This window comes from Lingula anatina, chromosome 2 (assembly GCF_051362555.1).
Source record: "Lingula anatina isolate TDL-2025a chromosome 2, LinAna3.0, whole genome shotgun sequence".
Classification (NCBI taxonomy): domain Eukaryota; kingdom Metazoa; phylum Brachiopoda; class Lingulata; order Lingulida; family Lingulidae; genus Lingula; species Lingula anatina.
Window position 1 is genome coordinate 5301934 of NC_141768.1, and position 18691 is coordinate 5320624.

An 18691-nucleotide genomic window follows, 5' to 3' on the forward strand; every position below is an offset into this window, starting at 1 on the left:
TAGGTCAAACAAGCTATTATTCAAAATTGAAATGTGTTTTAATATCACAAATCAGTGATGTTAACAATGACAGGGCACTGGTGGGGGGAGCCTAGGCTTTTGTCGATTCCATGCAATATCATGTAATGCTAAACAGCGTAATCACCACTAATTTTCAATTATGAACTACTGTTACTCTGGACCCTCAAAACATGTTATCAGCACAGGCCCCTGGGAGTTCCAAGGTCACACATAGAAAATGCCAATTTGTGAAAAACAATGAGTCACAAAAAAAAAAAACAAAACAACAACTATCTTCAGTAACACGTTGTGCATGTAGATAGAACATTGAGAATACAAATGACTGATATTATGACCTTTAAAGAATTCATGACTTGTACAGAAATCCAAAACACCACCTAAACAAAAACATCAAAATGGGATTTTAAGATTATACTCTTTAATATGCACGTGTATATGTGGCAAGCAGCTTGGGAGGGGGGGGGGAGAGAGGTGATGGTGGTGGTGGTGGGGTACTTGCACCAATGAATTCACCAGTGAACAGGTTTACAGGGAAATAAATCTGCATTTCTTGGTCAAGAAATATGACCCAAGCACTTAAGTGCAAACATTTTTAATCAAACAAAAGTACTGTGAAAATGGGACAAACCTTTACGTAAACTTACAACAGTCTCCTGACCAACATCTCAAAGGGAAGAGATTAAAGAGATTACACAATATCACAAACAAGATAGATATTATGATAATACTTTTATTGCTCAAAATTAAAATCAACCTTAACCTATATGAGTTAAAACAACAGGGAAGACCAACAATCAAATTTTAATTGAAACTCTGAATACAAGTTTTAATTGAAACCCTGTCCTAAATTGAGAATTGTGCTTAAAACTTACACAGATATCTGTATGAAGGATTTTGCAATGAAAGCTGAGAAAAAAAGGCAATGACTTTTTAAAGTTTTCTTTTAAGATTACAGCTAAAAAATACAATCTAAAATACAAAATGTCTTGGGAGTTCAACCCCCTTGTAGAAGTGGTTATTGGCTAATGCACCATGAAATTCATACCACAATATCACTAAATGATGGCAAAGCCCCAGTCCCCATCCGAATCACTCTCCCCACAAGGACAGGAACCTGACCCACCAGCGTAGTAGTGCCCATCACACTCTTCACAATGTGCCTCACGATAATCACCCAAGCATTCTCCAAAGTCAGGACACTCTGTGCAGTGATTGTGAAACTTCCCACTATCAAAACATGCCTTGCCATAACACACTCCTGTCACATACATTCCCTGCCCACAGTCCTCAGTCTCACACTTCACACTGGCCTCCTGTCCCCCATTTTCATAATCACTTCCTCCATATTCTTTCTGGTACAGGATATCTTTCACTGTTGCCGCCATCTCTTCCTCACAGGAGGCGCAGTTTCCCTCAGCAATCACAGTTTTCAGTGACTTTTTCCCTGTAAGCTTGACATATCCTAGTAGAATTCCTCGTTTCAGGCACTTGTTTACCTTCTCTGGGTTTTTCACTCCGCAGCATGAAAGGAGCTGGTGTACATCTGCCACTGATAAATATTTTTTCTGGTTCAGAGCATCTATCACTGAAATGGGCTTAGTCAATCTGGAATGAGAGTTTCAAAATGGATTACTTTGTACTTTCCTTGCAAAAGCCAACAACAATCCATGTGTTTTAATACTGATGTGAAGAAAGCTTCAGTGTAGGCTTGTTTCTCTTTTGGGGTGTAAAAGGTCTCCCTTATTTACTAACTCAGCTGGGAGCTCCGAGGGTCCACTATTCCGTACGTCTGCCATTCCTAAAGTCTGCAATTCCAAGGGTATGCTATTCCAAATGTGCATAAAGAGCACAAACAGCACAAAGATGGCAAATGCAATTCCTTGACACAGAGGTAAGTGTCACAATTATGCAAATAATATCATTTGTTCAAACATAGATTTTGCATCAGTAAACTTTTTGGAATAGTGTACTTTCAGAATAGCTGACCCTAAAACCATCCAACTTATACGATTTGTGAACTCTGCAAGGAAGAAGGGCTATATGCTCAAGAGAAAAAGTGTTTATGGAATAACGTGGTTATGAGAGCCAAAATATATTTACTAATCAGAATTATAAAAATTTAGTTTTGAAGTATACATTGTATTGCAAAGCTGAAGTAATTTTGGGCCCTATATATGTGGTATTTCTTTAAGGCAAAAAACAAAGAAATTAAACACCTCAGTATAACATCAGTTTATACAATAATTTAATATCCTAACTTTACCTTTCCACAAGGTCCATCTTGGAACCTCCAACTTTTAAGCCTCTGCTTTTTAAGATGTTTTTCAATTCTTTTATGCTCATTGATGTATAATCTACTTCCTCGGAGTCATGAGTAGAGCTTGCTGAACTTCTTTTTCTCTTTTTGGCAATTTTTGCTGGAGGTATAGGAACTTTGGTTGTTGTGTCTGAATCAAAATAAGAAATATATTGATCAGCTAATTCAGTGTATGCTCCACATATCAATGCAACATGCAAAACATATCTGAAAACCACTGACCATATATGTATACTTAAAAGAACTTAACTGTACCAGGTATCCTACTGAAAATTTTAAATCCTGTGGTGCCTGTTTACGCTTATAAAAAAAATTAAAATTCAAAAGCAAACAATGTTGTATAAGGCATGTTGTACAGTTTCCGTTATGATGACTTCTATTTGACGAAAGTTCAATATATTTTTACCTTTGCCCGTTTCAGTGGCGTTTGGAAATGCAGCCATATCAAGGCAAACGTCTGAAGCTTTGGCGGGAGATCCCATGCTTTAAAATCTCAGTGTCCTTGGTTTAGAATTATGCAATTGATATGAAATCCAATCGCTACTCTGTCAGAATCAGAAACCTAGCAACGTTCGACAAGATTCTGAAAAGAGAAAGAATCATTAGAATTTAGATCACAGCGGGGTGAGAAGTCACGTCGCACCTGTTGTCATATTTCATACTCAAACTGTTTCATGTCCAACCCGACTATGTGGCGGTCTTTAACGGTTTTAAAATGCAGACCAAAACGTAAGTTATACACAACCATCTCTTGCCTGTGGCTTTTAGCTTGGTATTTTCAACTTCACTGCTTACCGATGGGCTTCAGATGGTAGCGCCTCAGAAAACAAGTATATTAATTGCGCATGCGCGATATTTGAGAACTAAAAATCACAATCTGACACTGATTGTGACGCACTTTCTATCAAACGCTTCTTCTCTAACACAGTTAGCTCATCACTACCGTAAACTGCAATTCCTTCTTGCAAATTTTTTTAGTTTGCACGCAGATATATTGCCAGTTAGTACGATAGGGTACGTCTGGAAATGGCCCCTTTACCTTGTAAAGTATTGGCGGCATTATTTCTTGTGATTCTTCTCATCGTGAAATATCAATTTTTTTAAATCGTGCATACAAACCCCGTTTAGTCGACTTTTCAAATTTTGCTGTTAAGTTAGCCTCAATGTGTTTTTTTTTTTTCGGCATGAGCAGAGGTTTTTCCATTTTCAGTTAATCTAATATTTATTCGGATTCTCTGCTTCCGAAGATTGAAATATCGCCATTTAAATGTTATTTTGTTATTTCAGAACTGCAAACGCCTTTGCCGAGATCCTGCAGAGTGCACCTTCGCCTGACTAAAGCTTCCCTGGCCTTCGAGACGTATTTTAAAATCTGCCACAGATCCAGATCCATTCGAACAGCAGACGCTATGCTATATGTTGAAAATTATACATGGTCTCTCTCTCTCTCTGTCTATTTTTAAACATATTTTAACATATTGAAACGGTGCACTAAGATCTATCGTGTTCCCTTTAGAAATTATACTTAGAAATCGATCCTTTTTGTTTTATTTACATATATATTATACCCTAGGGACTGATCATGATATTTTTAAAATTATACCGTAGGGCATGTCATGTACATCATTTTATTTGGAACCAATCCAGCTTCTTTTTAAATTCATCTCATTATGCAATAGTGCAATTGTGTTTGCAATTAAATCACAAATGTCAAAGTTGAGAGTAAAAACGCAATTTTCACGATGTTGAAGCTCGGGTAAGATAGTTTATTACAGGGGCGGATCCAGAGCTATATACTGACAGTCTTCCAAATTATCTTTGTTGATTCATCCTCCAATTTTGACCGTCTTCCAACATTAAAAATTGGATACCCGTCAATGTAAACTTGAAAATCTGACCGTCTTCTGGAAGACCCAGAAGACGGCCTAAATCCGCCCCTGTATTAAGCCAATCAACTCCTTATCATATTATTAAATTTACATTGTGTAAGTCAATTTTATTGTTAATATTTACACTTGTGAATCACAAACAATTTATGATAATAAATGCGGTTTTGGGAGGTAGTTTTTGATTCAATCTAAAATACACAAAATTAAAATAAAATTGATATGTAGGCCTACTGGATTTTTAGAACCTATACTATACTCTATTTGGAATGCATTTTTTGTTTTCCAGATAAAATCTGAAAGTGCTTTTAAATTTTGTAAATGAAAAATTTGAAATTAACACAAAGCAGTTTCATTATAATGTCACGAATTATTAATATGAGTAAATCCTGTAGGTGCCAATTTTCAGATTTATCATTTCGGTCAATAATATCGCCTGGCGGCCTATTCTTTCTCCATTGAATCCAGTCCTGTTCAAAGACTGTTCCATTTCCTCATTATCTTTTATAATTTGAGTCCTCCAGTGAATATTTTAATAGTTTTTTCGTGGTTTTCTGTCATTAAAGATGTCATATACTAAACAATACTTTTAAAATTTGGTCTTTGCTTGTAGATTGAAATGAATGCTACTCGTATGACTGCATTGATATGAGTGAGAGAAAAAACCTGTAAACCATTGCCTGAGCAATTGACATGTGCGTGAACGTGTGTTGTATTATATTTAAAAAAAACATTTACCTTAAAAAAAGATCTTTGACAGCATGTCAATCTTTAAGCATAAATGGATTGCCCAAGTGTAATCTGAAACAAGTAAGAGACCTTTAATAGTTATGTGGACCCTCATTCTTGTAGTACAAATAAAAATAATGATAAAATGATGTATTTTAAAAATTGCTAATTTTTCCCAGGTGAAATGATCGATCCATTACAGTACATAAATATAACCCAAAAGAAATCGCTGAAAACCATCGTAATTGTCTTCAAAAGCGACGTTTGAAATGTTAATTAAATTTAACTTAAAATTGATGTACAGACTTCTCCTTGTATCCAAAACTCAGAACTATGACAAGTAATATTATCTAAATGCATCAATCTTTTTTGTGCAGTTATGTTTATACTTACACGATTCAAACATTTTAAATGGTCACAAATAAGCTTTTAATTGCCAGGGATCATACAAAAAAAAATTACACGCGCAGAACTAAATATAGCTAGTACGAAAGATTTCAAGCAAACTTATTGTTTCATCAATGGTCAGCTGATAGCACCATTGCATTTCTCCTGTACGTTTGTAGTCCTACAAAGCGTTGTAACATTGTGACATTACAAGTAACGATGGGCAAAATATTACAACAAATCGCGCTACTAATATCTACAATTAATTTTCTCTCATTCGGTTGCACTTGTGTTTTATTGAGAGAGGTTATTGAAGAAGTAGTGCTACTTACCATATACTTGCTTCTACGTCTTATAAAAGCTGAAACTTGTGAATTCACCACACATAATGTTGCGTCTTCACTCAACTGTGCCCAACTGCAGAGTGAGTATTCAGCTTGCACTACGTCGGGCAACTTATTGTTATGCAAATTACAACAGATTTGGCCCATTTTGGGTGAGAAGTTTTGGTTAAAACTGCTCACAAATGTTCACTGCCAAAATATTATCAGTACACTTTTGATACAACTGAAGTCCACTTGTTGTTAAAATATACTACCCAAATACAAAAACTACTTTTAAAAATCATAATCGAATAAAACGTTTTTATGATTCTGTCTGTAACTTAAAAGCCAAGACCCACAGTATTTTATATAATGAAGTCAATCAGTAGAAATAGCTTAATATGGACAGGACAAACGGGTCCTTTCTATATAAGTGGTCGCTAACATATTCATCCCGAGCGAAGTTGTATTGGTCACACATGAATTTTTTACTTTGATACCATCTTCCTAAATATTAGTAGGCTTTAAAAGACAGAAAGTCGTAAAAAGAAGTATTTTAAATTAGTAGATGGAGTTTCAGTTTTGTATGATTTCCAGAGGAAACAACAACGATTACATGGCCATTTCAACACCCTTTCCCGAAAACGATATATTGAAAAATGTTCTTTTTCTGTTTTTTAAGTACGAAAGCCTGCAATCAGTGGCGGATTTAGGAGGGAAGGGGGGGTCAGGGGGGTCCTGAACCCCTCACTTCGATTTCTGAAAAAAAAATCACACCAATGGTCCCCTCTTGAGATTTGAATTTGACTAGCTGAATCATAAAGTTCTGAACCGTACCAAATAGCACCGCTCGCCCTCTACCAATTTTTAACTCGACTTTGAAGTATTACAGCAGCCAACACGTCCCCTGCATTGGGGCGATTTTTTGTCTTTTTCTTTTTTATTATTTTTATTCTGAGAGAGGAATTAACGTGAAAGCAGCTACCGCCTAAGTTCGTATGATCTGTGCGACCTTGTGGTTACCAGTCAGCTATCGATCGCTACAATCGTGCAACGGTAACCTACAGCTTGAAGGTGGTCTTCAGACGTTGCAGATACCACACTGCAGTCTTGTTGCAACTGTTGTGCGACAGGTTGCAGATCAAAATATGCTTAAGCTTATCCAGCTCGCTAGGTGATCGCAAGCGACCGCCAGATTTTGAGGTTACTAAAAGGTTGCAAGCGCAGTGTAACCCAGCCTTTAAATAGTCACTGAAGCGGCAGTGCCGAAAATAGGGCTTTCTTCAGTTTTGACGGAATATTTCATAATGATTTTAGAGCAGCATAACCAACACAAGTTTTCAATATAATATAAATTTGTTGAACATTCAGAAACTGTGACCAGCAAAGGTATTCAAGCCTGTACTTGAAATTTTGATACTTCCTTTGTAAAAGATTAAAATTTGTTTGACAGTTTTGAATAAATATATTTAAGTAAAATATATATATATACATTTACATGGTGAAAATAAATATTTACTTTTTAACATGAATAAGGCATAGCTTCTTGAGATGGATAGATATTAAGATAGTAATGATGATGTAGTACAAACCAGATCTGTTATAAATGTTAAATGACAACAGTGAGTTTACAAATAACCTTCAGAAATTCCACGTACAACAATAGCAATGTACAGTGCATAAAATACATTTGGCAGTAATTCTAGTAGGATTTGCTTCATTTCTTGGAATGACTTGAAGAAGAAATCTACAAATTCTTGAAACTTAGGAATTACATGATTCTAAAAAAAAAAAAAAAAAAAAAAAAAAAAAAAAAAAAAAAAAAAAAAAAAAACTCAAATAATTGGATTCTAAAAATAAAGAACTTTTCAAAAGTTACCATTAACTGTCAATTAAGTATGCACACAAAGAATAGTATTGATACAAGTACAACAATAGATTCTCTCCCCTCCCTCCCTCCAAAACATGTAATAACTGGTGGCAAAATTGAACCACGGCTGAAAAAGGGTCTATCAGACAAAATTTTTCTTGGATAATACATTCAAAATAAGTCATAATATTCAATCTAACATTCCTCAGACTAATTCAATCAGATAAGTAGACCTTAATAAAGGTAAAGTTTTTTTTTTTAGAAGTTATCTCGTATTTCAACAAAAATGCAAAGTACATAATGAATGCACCAAAGAATCATGATTTCTATTATCAATATATTAAGTTGATATGTGTGAGTCACATAGGATTAAAATCCTTGCATTCTAGTGCATAGTTTTATATTCCAAAAAGAGAACTACTTGACAACCCTTATTTCAGTTAAGGTAGGGTTTAGAGGTATGATATTCTTGAAAAATACTATAAAAATTGTTATAAAGAAATGTAATGAAACCTACAAATATCTCTTCTTCCATCCATTTTATATCACTGAGAATAATGTCCTGATGTTACATATTTTTTTTCACTTATAATAGCCAAACATAACTTGCAAGTATCTCTACCCGTGCCACAACGAAAAAAATCTCCAAATGAGAAATTAAGAAAAAATAAATAAATAATAAAAGTAATAATTTAAAGTAAGTAAATAAAACAATGATAAAAATATTATATACAGAAAATGATTCTTGTAGCTACTTGCCATTCTAGTCTACTGAAAGCATATGTACAATTGACTGAAACAAACAATAATGCCAGCATAAGCCCATTGTGCTTTTGACTCTATATTACTTCAAACTAATAAAGGACCAAGTCATTTTGCACTCTAGGTTTAAAAATAAATACAGATAACACAGGCATACCCATGTACAGTTTTGTACACCTCCAACTCTCCAAAAATTAAAAATAAATGAACATTTATGGTTTTCAATAATTTACACTATTTTTAATATGACACTAAAAATATGACCTGGCAGTATGTGTTGAAAACTAAAAAGTTATACTTAATACCTTTATCCACCTTCGTAAAATTATTGAAAGAAATGCTCTGATGATATACTTGTTTCTTTTTTTTTTCTAATAATACCCAACACCACTGTGCGAATTGTGAATTTCACCCAATGAGAAAAATTTGAATTTAAGTAAAGAAAATAAAACTATTTAGTTTTAAACCATAGCTAATTTATACAGCTAATCCATTGAAATCATTTATATAACTGACACAAACAATCTGTGACAAACAAATCAACATCCTGGACACTACTGTAGGTCCATATGAACAGTGTTTGGTAGAAGTATAGAAGACAGTCCTCCAAAGGCCAGAAATCCAGCTACAAGTAACATTGGCACAGCACAGTGGACGTCCACCATTAAACCAAAAGCCAAATTCCCCAATATGGCGGCTACTCTCATTAGCCCCGTCATCACACCCATGGCTGTGGACCTGGAGTCAGAAATGGCAAACATCTGATTTCTCGCTAGCACACTTTCTAAACATTTTTTCACATTCATTTGATGTTTTTCAAATTTATTTAATGTTACTTATCAAATACCTGTCCATCAATCAATTTGTGTTTATGGTGCGAAGAACCTATTTACAGAAATATCCAAAACCATAACCAAAACAAATTTAACCATCGACCTTGAATATTTCAGGCATTCATAAGCATGAAGAAAATATCAGAGATGGATTTAAGAAAACTTTTCTTGTTTAAATACAAAATGTTTACAAAGCTTTTTGATCAAAATTACTTTTAGTTATATAGTTTGGGAGGAGACCAGGGCATATTACTAGTGAAACTAGAGGATCAGAGAGGCGATACCGCCTCTGGATATTGTACCACCAGCTGGAGTAAGCGCATTCGTATGGACCCCCCCCCCCCCCCCAAAAAAAAAAAAAAAAAAAAAAAAAAAAAAAAAATGGACACCACCACCAGTCTTGTGTTTGACAAGCTCTATAAAATGCAATAAACAAGAGTTCTCAAAATATGCAACAAGAAAAAAAAAATCGAAAAAACATAACAGTTAAAATGGTCCAATCAAGGAGATGTTCAAATTGACCTGTATTTTCCTAACACTGATCACTCCTGTGATTTTCAAGACAATAGGCCTATTGGTTTTCCTTGAAATGCATTATCAGTATTGCATATACTGGTATGCTGACAAAAGAGAAAACCTAGGGACAACACTGGGCAGATCTCTGCTAGTTTTAAAGATATGAAGGGCAAGAAAATATGCAGAGTTCAGTTTGTGGTAGAAAAGTAGGTCAAAGGTCAATTTCAAGGTCACAGCATATGACTTCCTGTATAAGTTCAATAGTAGCTATGGGCATTTCTTTGCCAATGTTGGAGATATGACGGCCAGGTAACATGCAAAGTGCAGTTCATCATAAATAGTAGGTCAAAGGTCAATTTCAAGGTCACAGTAAGATTGCCAGTATATGACTTCCTATTCAAGTTCAATAGTAACTTTGGACCTATCTCTGCCAGTTTTCGAGATATAAGGGATAGAAAATTAGCAAAGTTCAGTTCGTGTTGAAAAGTAGGTCAAAGGTCAATTTCAAGATCACAATAAGAATGCCAGTATATGACTTCCTATTCAAGTTTAACAGTAACTATGGGTGTATCTCTGCCAGTTTTGGAGATATAAGGGCTGGGAAATTTGCAAAGTTCAGTTCATGGTGAAAAGTAAGTCAAAGGTCAATTTAAAGGTCACAGTTAGATTACTTGTATATAACTTCCTATTCAAGTTCAATAGTAACTATGGGCGTATCTTTGCCAGTTTTGGAGATATAAAGATCAGAAAACTTCAAAGTGCAGTTCATCATGAAAAGTAGGTCAAAGGTCAATTTCAAGGTCACAGTTAGATTACCAGTATATGACTTCCTATTGAAGTTCAATAGTAACTATGGGCATATCTCTGCTAATTTTGGAATATTTAACATTTTCCCCACTGAATATTGCAATGTTGTAATTTTTGATATAGCGCAATGCCTAAACCATATCGAAAACAAAAAAATGGACATCACCCCCAGTATTGCACTTGACAAGTTCTACAAAATGTGATGAACAAAAGGTCTCTGGCATTTACCATTCCAGAATAAAAGCAAGTTTTCAGTTTCGGTATCTAATGGCTGCTTCTCCCGTGAAATTGCACTGATTGACCCATAACTCCCAAAGATGAAAGGAGTCCCCAATTGTAACCTCTCACTATAACAGGAGAGCTTAGATCTGTGTAGTTTCCAAAAAATAGCACAAACAAATATTTTTTGGCAGAAAATTCCCATTTTTAGAAAATTTTGGCTTGTTTGACCTTGAAAAAAAGGTCAAAAGTCAAATTCAATGGCATATTTGGAATCTCCACATATGCCTTTCGGTCAGACTTCTGTAGTAATTTTTCCCATAATTCCTTTGGATTGGGAGATATTTAGCCTTGAATTTTCAAAAATTTTGACAAGGGTGCGTTTCAACAAGTGTCAAGCCCAGGCCAATGCACCGACAGAGACAAAAAAACCAGGGTGTTCAAGTTGAGATTATATGTGACCTAAATCCAAGAGATGGGGACACAGGTCCTGGCGGTCTAGGAGGAGAAGCGGTAACGGTGACTTGTTTCCGGAGCCCGACTGCGGAGTCGCAGGAGCCGGCGGAGCTTTAGAGACGGGTCGGGACTAAAACCATGAGTACCGCCAGCGTATACGCTGGTGGTACTAATAATTGAAATAATACATCACATTTTATCTATTTTAAACTGACAATATCTGCTCACAACCTTGAAATACTGATTTATTCAAACAACAGAATACTATAAAATGCCTAATTTTGCTTAATATTTACCTCAAATGTGTTGGAAAGAGTTCTACACTCAATACATCTAGTGCATTCCATCCTATAGTAGATATTCCACCAAAGATACAGGACATGATCAAACTCTCCGTCTTGTTCTTTACAAACCAGATGAAGAAAACACTGATGCCTGATATAACCATGCTAGAAGCTGAAATACACAAAAATACTTTTCAACAGGATGCAGTTGACATTCAAAATAAAATATAAGATAATAATGATTTTATAAAGTAATTTGTTAAAAGTAAAATAAAAAGAATAGATATATTCCAACAGCATAAACAAATAAAGTTATTATGTGCCATTTCCCTTAGATGTCATTCCAAAACCAAATACAAAAAACTTGTTATGTTACACAATTTAGGTATTACTTACACAACAAGAATTTTCTTCCAACTCTGTCCATTAAAAGAATACTAAGCAAATTCCCAGGAAGATTTGACAAAGCCGTCATGAACCCATCAAAGAAGATCCCAGTGCTTGAACCTTTCTCGTGGGTGGAGTGGTTTGTACCATTTGGCTGTACTCCTATATTTTCACATGCTGACCCTCCATGAAGTTCTATTCTTTTAAACAATTCTGGAAACCACATCCAGAGACCATAGTAGCTGAAAACATAAAACAATTAAAACCATAAGTCATACAATCATTTGTGACTACACGGACTCGCCTGCTCATAAAATATTTAATTAAAAACGATTATTTAATCCTGTTCATCAGTTTTTAGAAATATATTCTAGCAGGTTTTACTCGATAATTTCGATCATTTTGAAATGTTGAAGTGCTTACAAAAGGACGTGAAATTACAAAGAACAATACCAGACTCACCCAAAGGCTAACGTGAAACTGATCATTGCCACAATTAAAGTGATTCTCTTTTGTCCAGGTTGGAACAACTGTGCTGTGTGTTCTAACACCTGCAACATGTTTGATTTTTAACAAAAATTGATGTTGATATTTTTCAAAAAGATAGATGCATAACACAGATTGAAAAAATAAGTTGTAATCCTTTTTAAAATCAGTAATCAGCTCACTTTCTAAAAAAAATTAAAAACATTAAAAATGAAAAGAAATTTCTAAATGAATTTATGGACAAGAATGTATCAATGGCAATCACTACATTTCATTACATATTCACTGTTCAATTCATTTCAATATATGTGGCAATTACTAGTTATCATATGCCAAGAATTATCTATGATAAGCACCACAATGGTAAGTTTGGCAATTACTCTGAGATAAAAATATGACTGTCTTTCATTCCAAAAATATATTTTACCTTAACAGCACTAGCTCTAAATTTACCACATGGTTTATTTCTGACATCTATTATTTGTACATCTGAATCTGATTGATGTCTTGAAACGTCTCTTAATTTTCTTATCTGAAAAATAAAAGCAGCTTTGTAGACAAACACACACTAAAATCTTAAAAAGGTCTTGGTGGCCCCTTTTACAGTGAACGAGATGATGTTCCTTTTATTCCTTTTGATATTCCTTATTTCTTTTGTTACAGCCCAGTATTATTTACAGCTTTCATTTCAACACTTAGACAGTTGGTACCCACAAAATCCTTTCCATCCAAAGTTGATATGATGAATCCAACAAAAAGGCTGGAAAAGTGGAATTCACACTTACCCTGAAGTCTGTAGGGATTGTTTTTCTATTATTTGAACAGTACATCCTTTGAAAAACCAGTAAAGCCTCCCGCTCCTTTCCCACCTGATATAAGAATACTGATAATATACGTGCAACCATGATGTACTTCAAGGCACATCTCCGTTATTTTTATCTATCAAATGTTATACCATCTGACACAAAACACCGTTTCACTTTTAAGTGTTTGAATATCAAATAACAGAATCTAACACTACATATAACTCACACACAAGAATATACAGTAACATACACATGCACATATATATTCATGTGCATCCTGAGAAATACTTACTTTGGAAATTAAGTTACTTTTAATGAAAGCATGACTTGTAAGATATACCTGCATAAGAAACTTGGGGCTCTCTGGCATGAGAATGTACATCAAGGCAGATGAAAAACTAGGTAGTGTACATAACACCACAAACACTCTCCAGCTGTCAAAGATAAAACTGGGTGAGAAGTACCCAAACTTGTGCGGTATCACAGCCCAGGCTAAACCTACAGAGACAAACATCAGATCAAGTGAAGCAAGAGACAAACAGATTTTATTAATTTAGAAGAAAGAATTTCATCCACAGAGGTGTGGTACGCTGTTTAATTTAATATAACTTAATGCTTAACTTTCTGAATACATTTAATACGAGATGAGACCTGGGAGGGGGGTCTGCTAGACAATAGGAAACATGGCTTACTTGAGAATAATAATTTTTTTTTTTCGTTTACAGACACAGCATGGGTTTGTATACATACATACATTCTGAACACTGTTGTCATGTTACACATATCTTGTTCATTCTTTAACTGCCAAACATTACCTTTGTTAAAGTTTAAATTTACTGAGTATGGTTGTTTGGTAAAAAGATAGGTTGGCTTTTTGTATAGTGTACGTATATTTGTTGTCTAGCCTTTACTTACATATTAAGCTTAGATTTTAACTGCCTTAGCCTACCTGCAGCAAAAATATTGCCAGCCATCCAGAAAGTGGCCAGCACACTAATCATTGTGCCACGCTTATCCTTTGGTTGAAACTCCACAAAATAGGAAAATATCACAGCTATACTGCCACCAACCCTAAAAAGTAACAACTTGTATGTTATTATTTTCAGATTAAGTATTTAACTATAATATAAGTATCTTGCACGCTCAGCATATTGCCTTGGTCTTGAACAAAACATGCAGATAGAATTTGTATGTTAGTGATACTATAAAGTCTGAGCCCAGGGGCCTGTTGATTAAAAAATGTTGATCTTAGCAAAGACTGCTATGGAACTTGGTTTACTAAGTTGTATTTAATAAAGAATCTTTCTCATTATTATAAATTTGTACAGCTTAACAAAGCCTGCTATAGATCTTTGTTTATTAACTTGCATTTCACTAAGAATCTTTTACAGTCTTCTATATTTGTACAGCCCGTTAAAGCATGTCAACCACATTAACTGTGTGGGATATCATAGGTTTATCAAGTTTAATCAATCAATGTGTTTTGACAATTTTTGCTCATTCCAGTCCTCACAAGGTTTTTCTTTTGTGCTTTGCTCTAGATTCTCTTAAGAAACTCATTTTACAATTTGTAAAACCAGTTTAATGAAAATATTTTAATATGATTTTCAATGAACATAACCTAGGATCCAAGATAGATCCAAAATGTAACTTACCCAATACCACTGATGAACCTGAACAGAAGAAAAACTCCAAATCGTTGTGCAAAACTTGATAAGAGGCCACCCAGTCCATTGACAGTAAGAGACCACAGCAGGATAGACCTTCTTCCATAACTATCAGCTAAAGAGCCCCAGAAGTAGCCTCCCAACAGCATACCTTGGTGATAAGAACATTGATGTATAAATCATCAAATTAATTTAGAATTGAAATGTTGTTTACTTTACATAAACACATAAAGATAATACTAAGAAACATCATTTGATCATGCAAAACAACAGATTCTTTGAACTTTTTTACTTCTTGCACGTGAAATTTTCATGTAAGACAAGGATATCAATGTCCATATCTAGCTACTTATTTATGATTATACACCGACTAAGGCCATTCAGCACAAGTAGTTTTAATATCACAGACTTTATATTCATGAAAATAGACTTGACATAAATCCCAATTTTGAGCTAGAAATAATGTTTCAAAATCACTTTCACCATTGCATTTCTAAAAAAAAGGCGGACAAAAAATAAATAAATAAATAAATGAAAATAAATAAATAAATAAACATAAGATAATAAGTATACAATTCTCATGGTGATCCAGAGTCCTAAAAGCTATAACAAATGCTGACAAATGCAGTCACTGGGTCTTTTTTCTGTTTTAGTTTCTGCAAATGGCAGGCCTTAAGTGTTCAATACTTTCCTGCGGGTGATGTTAACAAAAGATATGATACTAACAACAATTCATGGTGGCATAAACAAAGCTTACTAGTTATTTATGTGACTGGCAACAATTTATATGCTTTAAAGTTGCTAGATGTGTAGTCATTACAGTGTAGAAATCTAAGTTCATTCAAAGAAGCTCATAGTGGTGAAAGATGAAATTGAATTTCACTTGTCTTGAGAAAAACTAAGAAATTTCTTTAGAAATTTATTTCAGATGCACAACTTCCCTGAATAAATGGAAAGGGTGGAGGTGACAATTCAATACATTATTTCAAGCACTGATAACAAATGCAACCCGATTCCATTTTAAAGAATAATTTTTCAAACTGGTTTATCACCTATGTCCAAGGAAGGCCAAATGCAGTAATATCTGATGGAAGGTTTATCTATACCATCCACAGACTAAAGTTTAACTGATACTTAATAATAATGCTCATAATGCGAAAGTTCAGCACAGAACAATATGCTGTAGAATACTGCAAAGTCATGCTTAAGAAGTGTTGTCTGAGTTGGGTCAATTCATAAGTCAACAAACACACATAAGTTCTATATCTATGTTTACTCACACAAAACGTTGTGATTAGAGTATGATGCTGGGACAATAGCTTTGAATCTGTTGAAAAGTAAAGTAATGGATTGTAAAAATAATTTAGTTTTCAGGAAAATAAAACTAATGCCAAGTCAACATCATATTTCAAGGGCACCAAATTACTAAAATTACTATAAAAAGCATTTTTTTAAAGTGTCTATATGACATTTAGCTAATGTTTGGATTCATACGGTCTTTACCAAAAAAACATATATCATATTTCTTGTGAAAATGGCTCTGATGCAAGGTTTTATCAAAGTCTGAGGATTACATCTTCTAATTAAATCTAATGAAACTATTTGTATGAGTGAACTTTGATTTTTAATTCACTGATAACTGAAAATCATTCTATTATGATAAAAATAATCAAAACTTTAAAAAGCTTACCAACAAATATAATAGCTGTTAGCCATCCTTTGTCATTTGTTGACAGATTGAGGTCTATCTCAGCAGATGGGAGGACAAAAGAGATACACAGAACTTCAATGGCATCACTGGAGACAGCCCAGCCACACAGTAGTAGTAAGTAGATGTGGAAGCATCCATAACCTATCAATCAAATATGATATATACTTTGGTAATTGTCGTTTACATGAATAAAAGATGCATAAAATGCCAATTTTGTTATACTATAGATGGGCAGATAGCCTGACGTCCAACCAATCAACATAAAATCAAATATATATAATTCTTACCTGTCTCATGGAGTGCTTCTTCAAAAGTGTAAGATAAATCTGCTGGTTGATCACCTGAAATTTCAGTTGAAAGATTTATCAGTCACCATGAATAGCAGATCATAACAGCATAGTAATATACATTTCAAGCAATCCCACTAACTTTGTTATGCTGAGGACCATAGCAGCAATGTCTCCAATATCCAGAAGCTCAGGGTGTTATCTATCAGTGTAAAAGTACTCTAATTAGAAAATTTGCACCTGACTCAGCATAGCAACATGCATATATTTCTATTAAATTTGCTGTGTTCCTAATTAAATTACTTACAATTGCTAAATGTTTCATACATCTGCTGCTGCTGTAATCTTTGCTTCATTACATGTGCAGTGAAAATATTCCCATACAAAATGGAACTGTTGATCAAGGGTAAACATATTAAACCGAAGGTAACCAATGAAAGTGAATGAGGGTCCACAGACTAAAAACCAATGTTGAAAGTTCACAAATTTCCACAGACCATGAATGTGAACTCTAATTAATAGATGTCCATGCACTAAATGTGATGTAATTCCAAATACATGTAATTTAAAACTGGTGCCCTATAATGGAAGCCATATATATTAAATAAATATGTACAAAGCAGCCATGGCATCAGTATATACTGCTGGTATGACTGTTTTATATATTGTTCGGCAGAGAAAGTGCACTGCAATTTTCCTTGTAAAATATGCAGGAATATAAGGGATACTGGTATATTACATGGTTTTTGTGCTAACCAGTATGGATCACAGAGGATAATAGGCGCTAGTTGTTCGTTTACACACAACTGTCCCAGTTCTACATTAGTATATGCTTTGGAAGATGAATTGTATCAATTTGTGTTTGTCATATTGCACACATCTGTGAGCCAAAATTCTATCACATTGCCTACTTTACATACACATCTCAGTGACATTACTCTGATTGGGGAAATCTTTGTATCAAAAATTTAACTATGTGTTAATAATGCCCTACTTCGTACTTATTATGTTACAAATTTCAGGTTTCTATGGCATTATAAAGAAGATGAAAATTGAGTGGCTCAACTTTTGACCCATTTTTTAAACTGGTGGCTGAAATAGTGGCATATATTGTAAAACAAAAAAATCAGTAACTTTTGACCTGAAAGAGATAGCTTTTAAAAATTACTAGTAATGGTTTATTCATACTCATATGTAGATATCTCTGTGTGTCTGCTTAATTAGAAAAAGTGTGCGGTCCCTATAAACAGTGTACAGGGAAGTTACATATACATTTTAGTATGCATATCAATAAATATGTGAAGATAAAAATCTGGCACTTTTGCAGTACCCCCCCCCCCCCCCCACCACCGCCATTTAACTCTTTGATATTCAACATCTTTTCTAAACTAATTTGTGACTTTGAAAAATGTCTTGGCTACTCAAATAAATCTGTATGGCAATTCATTTATTAATTTTAAGATGTTGTTTATAAAACATATATGCCTTTCAAAAATGAGAATGTAATCGCTGGTCAACCAAAATCAGGGAAATACTATCTAGATATATTGGGACTATATACATATCAGTCACAGGGAGCATGCATATCAACAAGTGACTTTATTGGCATCAATATAATAAGGTCATGCGAGGGGCCCACATGTAAATAAATGAGTTCGATTAAAATCTGGTGAAGATAACGTTATATTATTCTAAAACCGGAAGTAAATTATATACCATTTGTTTCTTGATACCAATCATTTTCCAGGAGGCCATCGCTTTCGTCTTTCCGCAAGTCCATCTTTATACATATTTTGTTTTCAAACACATATCAAAGATGAACCCTTATATCACCCTCTTCTGAGTGAAATGGCCTTTGTTACTCTCCAAACCTAAACATTAAAATCTCATTCATAGCATATGAAATTGAATGGCTGATTCCAAAGATTTTATTCAGC

General features: G+C 34.2%; 2 protein-coding genes across 6 annotated transcripts; both read right to left on the minus strand.

The window, feature by feature from the left end:
- Positions 1-864: 864 nt before the first annotated feature.
- LOC106161755 (uncharacterized) lies at positions 865-5833 on the minus strand. 3 transcript variants are annotated; one of them, XM_087004244.1, is made up of 5 exons: positions 5673-5833; positions 4963-5025; positions 2745-2921; positions 2285-2468; positions 865-1626 (listed from the first exon to the last, which is right to left on the minus strand). In XM_087004244.1, the coding sequence occupies exons 3-5, from the start codon at positions 2818-2820 to the stop codon at positions 1077-1079; spliced, it is 810 nt and encodes a 269-aa protein (XP_086860370.1). In that variant the 5' UTR covers positions 2821-2921; positions 4963-5025; positions 5673-5833; the 3' UTR covers positions 865-1076. The 3 variants fall into 3 exon arrangements, with proteins under 3 accessions (XP_086860370.1, XP_086860371.1, XP_013394232.2); XM_087004245.1 differs by lacking the exon at positions 4963-5025 and having other exon boundaries at positions 5673-5750; XM_013538778.2 differs by lacking the exons at positions 4963-5025; positions 5673-5833 and adding an exon at positions 3134-3252.
- A 1323-nt stretch (positions 5834-7156) lies between these two features.
- Positions 7157-18630, minus strand: LOC106159819 (synaptic vesicle glycoprotein 2C). 3 transcript variants are annotated; one of them, XM_013536220.3, is made up of 12 exons: positions 18471-18630; positions 16755-16808; positions 16447-16608; positions 14745-14907; positions 14039-14160; positions 13430-13587; positions 13069-13152; positions 12711-12815; positions 12260-12348; positions 11807-12039; positions 11423-11582; positions 7157-9033 (listed from the first exon to the last, which is right to left on the minus strand). In XM_013536220.3, exons 1-12 carry the CDS (start codon positions 18532-18534, stop codon positions 8850-8852), a joined length of 1578 nt encoding a protein of 525 aa, XP_013391674.2. In that variant the 5' UTR covers positions 18535-18630; the 3' UTR covers positions 7157-8849. The 3 variants fall into 3 exon arrangements, with proteins under 3 accessions (XP_013391674.2, XP_086860368.1, XP_086860369.1); XM_087004242.1 differs by lacking the exon at positions 18471-18630 and adding an exon at positions 17062-17626; XM_087004243.1 differs by lacking the exon at positions 16447-16608.
- Positions 18631-18691: the final 61 nt, after the last annotated feature.

Coding starts and splice junctions, on each gene's coding strand:
- LOC106161755 (XM_087004244.1), bottom strand. CDS start 2,820: ATGGGATCTCCCGCCAAAGCTTCAGACGTTTGCCTTGATATGGCTGCA. Junction 2,469..2,744: donor CGCCACTGAAACGGGCAAAG/GTAAAAATATAT, acceptor ATTTTGATTCAG/ACACAACAACCAAAGTTCCT. Junction 1,627..2,284: donor AAGATGGACCTTGTGGAAAG/GTAAAGTTAGGA, acceptor CTCTCATTCCAG/ATTGACTAAGCCCATTTCAG.
- LOC106159819 (XM_013536220.3), bottom strand. CDS start 18,534: ATGGACTTGCGGAAAGACGAAAGCGATGGCCTCCTGGAAAATGATTGG. Junction 13,153..13,429: donor GCCCCAAGTTTCTTATGCAG/GTATATCTTACA, acceptor TTCTTATATCAG/GTGGGAAAGGAGCGGGAGGC. Junction 12,816..13,068: donor CAATCCCTACAGACTTCAGG/GTAAGTGTGAAT, acceptor TTTATTTTTCAG/ATAAGAAAATTAAGAGACGT.